General features: G+C 33.2%; 1 protein-coding gene across 1 annotated transcript; it reads left to right on the top strand.

Moving 5' to 3' along the window:
• Positions 1-798: 798 nt before the first annotated feature.
• On the top strand, positions 799-7,265 carry LOC130647268 (phospholipase A2 large subunit-like). The gene is made up of 6 exons (XM_057453058.1): positions 799-1,006; positions 2,047-2,112; positions 2,658-2,723; positions 3,601-3,703; positions 6,060-6,162; positions 6,462-7,265. Exons 1-6 carry the CDS (start codon positions 922-924, stop codon positions 6,582-6,584), a joined length of 546 nt encoding a protein of 181 aa, XP_057309041.1. The 5' UTR covers positions 799-921; the 3' UTR covers positions 6,585-7,265.
• The last annotated feature ends 438 nt before the right edge of the window (positions 7,266-7,703 follow it).

Raw genomic sequence — 7,703 nt, 5'->3', positions numbered from 1 at the left:
CTTTTTTGCGCTATATCTGCACCTTTGTAAAAACGTGATAATTAAAGCTGATGGTAGAGAGATTAATGCAATTCTGCAATTATTCGTTCGTTTGTTCGTTCGTTCAATCGTTCGTTTGTTTATTCGTACGTTCGTTAGATTGTTCGCTTTTCCGTTCGTTCAATCGTTTATTCGTTTGCTTGTTTGTTCGATAGTTCGTTTATTTTCCAATAATTTTGCAAGGTAACCATAAATAGTATGGACAGAAATAATTATATCAAGAGTAACGAGAGTTGAAATATTTCTTCTCACTCTCGAACAGACCAAGCGTTAATAGTGCCTTTTGTAACAAAATGTGTAAAACAGCTTTAAATATATATATATATATATTGTTGTATGTATTTTATTTATAATATATATATAATAATTTATATATACTAGTCGTTACCCTGTGGAAAATCCACGGGTTCACCCGTCCTTTTTATACCACATTGCGTGCTTCTTGCTATTGCGCAGCTAAGCTACCATTTTGCGTGACAGACAGACAGACAGACGTATACGGGCATTATAATATAGATAGTCGTTACCCGTGGAAAAATCCACGGGTTCGCCCGTCCTTTATATTTACCCGTCGCAGCAAAGTGGATAAAAATATATCGCATTTGATATTCGTGTTTACGTAACATCATTTTCTAACTCAGCGGGGGGTCCGCGCAGAGACAGACAGACGGAATACGGCTATTATTATAGAGATAAAAATTTATAATATGTACTTTAGCTTTAAATAAGTTTTGTGTTGTCGTTAAACAACCATATTGAGAAAAAGAATCGAAATAACCATGCATGCTCAGAACGTTCTTATCGTGACACACAGTCCCATTCCGTTTCAGTTTCGCAGCAATCTTGGGCGCTATTGCATTCTTTTCCGTGCAAGGAAGGTCAATGGATCAGCAAGATTGGAAAACAGAAAAAAATGGAAACCTTCTTCGATCTTTGGATGAAACAAAAATAATGCCAGTCGTGGAACGTAAGTTTCCTCTTTTTGTGTTTGTTGGGTCAAAACCAAATGCTTAAGCAAAGAAAGTAAAGACGTTCTTGCGTTGTTGAATTTTTAGATAACACTTAAATTACGTACTAAAGGTAAAGTAGAAGTTAGAAACAATTCAAAAGTGATTTTAAGCAATAAGTCTATTTGAAATAACTTGGACGGCAATCATTACTTGCAAATACTTTGTCAAACAAACATAACGGGGTAACAGAAATTATAAATCATTAGCTCTTGTGTTAGACTTTCAATACGTTCCAATCCACAAAAGCAAGGCAAACCAAAAGGATCCAATTTTTTGGCAGTTTTAGTCCTTTTAGTCTGATTTCTTGTGCTATCAGTATTTAGAAGAAAAAATTAAAGTTTTGCCTCATTTGTTGTTATTTATAGGATTTTCTTCCTAAAGTTTTTCGCAGCTCTAAACAATGGCAACATATCCGTTAAAGTTTGGTTTTCGTGCCATACGCTAGCCATGGTGATAATGACTACAAAATTAAGTTTTATTTATATAAAAAGAGTTTAAAAAATTCCCATTAAAAAAATACTGCAAAATATACAAGGAGCTGATGTCACAGCCCTATTAATTAAGATTTCGGAAACATTTGTTTTTTTATTTTGTTTTAAATATGACTTGACGGTCACAAGCAAAATCAGAACATGTTCAAGCTTCCAATAAAAGATCTGTAAAAAACTTCGATTAAATGTAAACTCTCCTTTGTAATAACAAAATCTGCTTTGCTTTGCCTTGGAGGTTTCAGATCCTTGAATAGCAAATTGCACAATGTCTTTTTTTTATTTAGTCACAAATGTTCACTTCTCTTCTATGCAATCAAACACTGAGTCTCGCGTGGAACTTTTTGACAATATAGTTTTACTTTGTATTGTTTTTTCTTTATCATTTTTCTTATTTTTTAATTAAATTGTAATTATTTTTAATTAAAAAATATTGTATACTAAAAAAAATTTAAAACATGTGTAAAAGCTGTGTTCTAAGTCTAATTGTTCTTTGCATTACTTTGTAGAGGATATTGCACACGTGCATCACGAAAAAACTGACAAGAAGGAAGCAAAGCGTCCCTTAAACGCAGGTATATACATTATATGGTTACTTTTCAAGTACTCTTTTGTTCTTGGAGAAAGACACCCTCTTTAACGAAACTTAGATTTTTATTCACCAAGTAATAACTGGATGATCGTAATATAGTTGCTCAGTGGTGACCGTTGAATTTCCCCTATACTATTGTTCAATTCTATACTCAATTTAGATTGTATTATAGCCTTCTCAAAATAGTACAAAACCGATGCAACTTGATATCGAAAATGCCTTAAACCTATTTTTTTTTACATTTTTTTCTGAAACATTAAAGATCTCGAGTAAAATACTCTGCACAATTAAAAAGTTTTAATTGATAAAAGATTCTGAAGGTGGTTTGTAGGATACAGGAGCGTCGAATATTTTAATATTTGTTTTCTAAAACTGAAAGAATAAATTAATTGGAAAACACAAAAATTCTAGATCAAAAAATCAGTTTACAGTACTAAGAAGTGCTGTATTATTTAGTTGCATTTCTATAAAAAAAAATTCTGACAGTGCGAATAATAAAACGTATGGTTACTTGCGATTAATTTGTAGAAGAATATACGTTCGAGCATCAAGATCCAGTGACAAAAAAGGAAGCAAAGAGAACTATATATCCAGGTAACTAATTCGCGTCTTTGTTCACCTTTTATTTATATACTTTCAGATGTTTGACGTTTTCTTTGCCAATAACTTTTATTTAAATGAGACATTGTTGTTTTCACAATTATTTAATTAAATATTTAAAGGATGGAATTCAGTTCGATTTAGCTAATACCTAACTATTACCTACCCTTGGTATAAACAACTGTACCGAAATTTACAAAATTCCTAGGCAACTTTATTATAAGTGCAAGCACAAAATTATACCAAGTTAATAACAACATGTGCTCTAAGGTTCTTTTTTTTTCTTAGAAAATATTCTACCCTTATTTATGGAGCTCTTTTTTTCCTTTTTCTGCTTTTAACAAATATTTAGGGTATTATGCAAGAATTTAACAAGGGATAAAACAATTAAAAATAGTTCTTAGCAGGATTTTAAGATTGTTTGATGTTCTTCTAAGCAACAGTTAAGAAACTTTTCCATCAATTTAAAGACATTTTTCAACAACTCGAGTACCAAGTCAAAACTCTAGCTGCTTATAGAAAAAGTGAGTGTAAGTTTAAATGCTATACTGAACCCAATGTGGAATGAGAGATAGTACAATCTAGCAGACATAAAATCTTAAAAAAGCCAGAGCAAGAGACGGAAGCGGTTAGCTCCAACAACATAAAAACGTAGTGACAAGTCTGGGATTAAAAATACACATGGACATCATGCAAGTTTTTGCTTTTAAAAAGCATAAAATATCAGTATTTAAATCATCTCAGTATAGTTACATATCTGCAAACAAGCCATAAATTTAGACTTTCAGGACGCTTAAGAAAGAGTGTGTTAAAATACTTTTGCATAATATCTGACAAACATATCAGTTAAAGTATTGCATTGCTTTTGTAGGTACCAAATGGTGTGGGGAAGGTAACAATGCTCAAGATTATAATGACTTAGGACTTCTTCGGGTTGTTGACAAATGTTGTCGAGCACATGATCATTGTCCGAGGTAAGTAAATTTTAATTGTTCGGCCGCTCATTACTCATGGCTCAAGTGATTTTTTTTATATAATAATTATAATTTGTAAATATACTAGTAACATAAAAAAGGAAAAAGAAAAAAGGGCTTATTAAAGAGGTACACACTTTTAAAGCAACGACCAGGCAAAATATTCTTAAAAAGATATCACTTAGTATATCCCGGTATTTAGTATTTCTTTCCATTATGGATTTCCTGACTGAAGTTTTAAACGATCAGTATCTGGGAATGTGCATTAGAATTTTTTTCTGGCCGTGACGCCTGTATTTTAGCTTTGAAAGTTAAGACTAGTCAACTTCGAAGCGTTTAAAAGCGTAAATATTTCTTAACAACTGAAATAGCACACAGAATTCTGCCATCTTTAATGTAATGAAAATTGATTAATTACGCGCCGAAGTTCAAACTCTGAAACTTGCAGCCACAAACGCCTGAATTGAAAGTATTCCTCAGCAATGAAAAGTAAGAGGTGATGGTGTCAGGGATAAATATTCTAGTAAATTCAAAGAACAAAGTAGTAAGTTATATAATGAAATTAAAAAGTGCTGCTTACAGCAGTTAACTACAGGATACAGGATTTCAATACTGGTTATTAGAATTGCATGCAGCAAGCGAACATGTTACACCTAACGTCCGGATGAACATTCTCAGTAGGAAATAAGCTATAATATTTGTTCCACCTGTGTAGTAAATCACCAAGTTGTATTATATTTTATTTCGTATTGGGCCTTAGCTGCAATAGATTTACTTTTTAACAAGTCACATTAAATTGGTCCTTTTAAATTATGAGTTAGCTTATTCTTTAATTTATAAAAAGCAAACTACTTATTTTGTAATATTCTAAGAAGAATCTTTTGTAAGTGATACTTTATAATTGTCAAAGGCCTTCGAATTTCAATGAAATAACTTCCCGCGACATTAAATCCCTTGGTATTTAGTAAGGTGAAATTATGGCTTAGCAACTTTTCGGTAAAACAGCAGTAATGCAACTCTTTTCTTTAACTCTCTAGCTACATAAAAAAACTGTAGAAATCATCAAAAAAAGATCTTGCTACAAGTAAAATTCTTAAATGGAGTTAACCCTATTCGGTCCGGGGTTTTTTGAACATACTATGACCGGGGGGGGGCGGATTCCGCCCCCCCTCAATAACTTTTCATAGGATTGTTCAAATTGAATCAAACTTGGCACACTTATAGTACGTCATAAAAGGAACAAAATGGCGGCAATAAATTTTTGCTTGCGTCAGCACATTTTCTGTGACGTCATCAGAAGCTTGAAAATTGTTAAAAATGCCACTATCTGCTTAAAATATAATTACTTTTGTTCTAGATCGAATTTTTACATTCTGTTTAAAGTTTCTGAAAGCTAAATAAAAATTTTTTAACATATCTTCCGGTTTTTACATGGATCGGATAAAAAATTGCCAAAAATTGCCCGAAAATCCGTTTTTCTCCGATTTTCGGGTAAAATCCGACAAAATCGGAAAATCGGATTAGTCACGTGTCAAAATTATTCAAAATGATTCTTCTTCATAAAACAAAGTCGTGTTGTAAGTTTCAAGTTCTAAGGATAATCCTAACAGGAGTTATTATATTTTCCCCATTATAAGGATTTCATAGAGATTTTAGGGGTAGTTTCGAGTAATGGCCAATATCGAAGCCTCTGAAAGGTATGGGACCTAAACATTTAGCATGCAGGTGTCTTATAGATAAATGTTGAAACTCAGTAAGTATCATAGCCATATAAGAAAGCCATCGGGAGTTATTAAAAAAAAACCGTCAGGGGGGGCGGAATCCGCCCCCCCCCCCCGGACCGAATAGGGTTAATCGTTTTGAACTTGTGTGTGAGTAGCTACATACAACTAGTTGTATGTACTAATAAATTAGCTGGTTGTAAAGTAAAGTGTGTAACTAAATTATAGAAAGAACGGAAGAATCTAATGATATTAGTATTAGGGTGAAAAAACATAGTGCAGTGCATAACAAATAGAAATAATTTGTACAGCTGCAACATCAAGGATAGAATGCGCAAGCAGGTGCAAACCTTCGTAAGACCTGAAATTTATGGGTCTAACCTACCCTTGATGTGGCTTACTCTATCAACGCTTCTATCAATCTTCAGAAATAGCCAAAACATTACCACGATGTTTCTAGGATTTATGATACCTGTATACATGAAATTTAAAATAATTTACGATTTGCAGCAAATAAACGAGATTATGTCTAGAAACTACAAAAATGCTGTAAAAAGATACAGAAAGGAGCAAAGGAATAACAAAATCGAAAAACCTCTTCACCACAAAACTTCATATATCAATTTGTTCTTTAGGTCTCTTTTGTCCGGAGCCGCCAGGTATGGTGTAGTCAACAATGGGATGTATACTGTTAGCGACTGCCAGTGTGACTTTGCATTTAAAAAGTGTCTACGTGAGGTAAGAATTATCTGGGTTTTGTTTTCGCTAATAAGGTTATTGACGTTAGAAGTAGACGTGTACTGTCGTTAAGGTTTCGGTGTTAAGTATCAAAATGGTTTGATATTTTACTCACATTGTTGTAACGGAAGTAAGTTATAGGCTTTATTAAGGACTAGTATATCTATATGTTAGCCCTTTTCTAGCGCCGTCAAGCCATTATTGTAAGCAAGGGTTTACGGTGCATTTAATAGTAAAAAAGCAATGATATTGACGTAAAAAGGAGGGTTAACGCGTGGCTTCCTTGCTCCGTTTTTTAGGTATCTTTCTTTAATGGAGGAACATCTGCTGCTGCCATCAGCCACACGTACTTCAATATCTTGAATATGAAATGTCTTAAGTTTGATCAAAACAACCAGGCTGATATTGTATCACAAGCGTAAGCTAAGTGTTTGCACTATATATTATACTTCTAGGTAAATTATTGGTAAATAATCTATATAAAAATATGTATGTGTACGTGCTTTGATTATGAAAGAAAGCCAGTCAGCCTTTATTTTCTTCCTAATGTCTGTTTGTTTTTCCCTCATTCAGACCGTGGGCATGGTTTTTTAATCTACTAGTCCCTTAGTGCTAAATAATATAAACCAATCACGGTACACTAAATTATAATTTTATATCCAGTCAATATCAGAATTATATTAAAAATGAGTTCGCCCTACTTTAGAGTGTCAAATATTGTAAACCAATCCCAGCATACTAAATTATAATTTTATAAACACTTAATAATAAGAATTACATTAAAAATGAGTTCGCCCTACTTTAGAATGCCACATAATATAAACTATAGACTAGTTAAACAACCAACCGGCTTTTTAGGACGATTTCTTCAAATCTATGTTCAAAATTAAAAACCTAAAATTTGTTTGTTGAAGATTTATACATGGTTAAAATTCGTGAAGAAGTATTCATCTTAACATGTAAAACACACAGAAAATAAACAATGCTATAGATACAAAGTACTTAGAAGTAGACCTACAAACCTCACGTCATTAATTCCAATCCAAAATGGCTTCCGTAAGCTTAGCCCAATCGTAGCGTGTTTCCTCTTTCGCCAGGTTGAGGCCGCGATGAACTTGTATTGGTTATTAGTGAATTATCGAGCCTCATGATTGATCTACTACGCCTGAACGGTCAAAACAAAGCTGATAAAAAACAGGGGTACTTCGAAAGAAAGCCGTGGGGCCGTGGGGATTTTTTGCGTGTCTCGGTACTTGCGGTGTCATGTTGCACAGAGACAGATAAAATACGCCTATTATTATAGAGACCAGTCGTTAACCCGTGAAAAAACCACGGGGTCATTAGTCTTTAAAATAGCTGCCATTTCGTGTGCCCGTTGCACGACACTTTTCTTGCGGACAGACAGACACAATACGGCTATTACTAAAAAGATTAATAAGTTGCAGTTCCTACCTCGATTAACAGTAATTTAATTTTATTATTTTGTGTTAGAAGTCTTTTGGTTATGTTTTATTATTTTCATAACAAATGGTTAGCGAGTT

Source organism: Hydractinia symbiolongicarpus, chromosome 6 (genome assembly GCF_029227915.1).
Source record: "Hydractinia symbiolongicarpus strain clone_291-10 chromosome 6, HSymV2.1, whole genome shotgun sequence".
In the NCBI taxonomy this organism is placed as follows: Eukaryota; Metazoa; Cnidaria; class Hydrozoa; order Anthoathecata; family Hydractiniidae; genus Hydractinia; species Hydractinia symbiolongicarpus.
Note: the sequence above shows the minus strand (reverse complement) of the source record. Positions and strands in the feature narration are given on the sequence as shown.

Bases quoted from the DNA above. Each gene is read 5' to 3' on its own strand.
- LOC130647268 (XM_057453058.1), top strand. From the start codon at position 922: ATGGATCAGCAAGATTGGAAAACAGAAAAAAATGGAAACCTTCTTCGA. The intron at 1,007-2,046 runs GTAAGTTTCCTC...ATTACTTTGTAG, and splicing joins AATAATGCCAGTCGTGGAAC to AGGATATTGCACACGTGCAT. The intron at 2,724-3,600 runs GTAACTAATTCG...TTGCTTTTGTAG, and splicing joins AAAGAGAACTATATATCCAG to GTACCAAATGGTGTGGGGAA.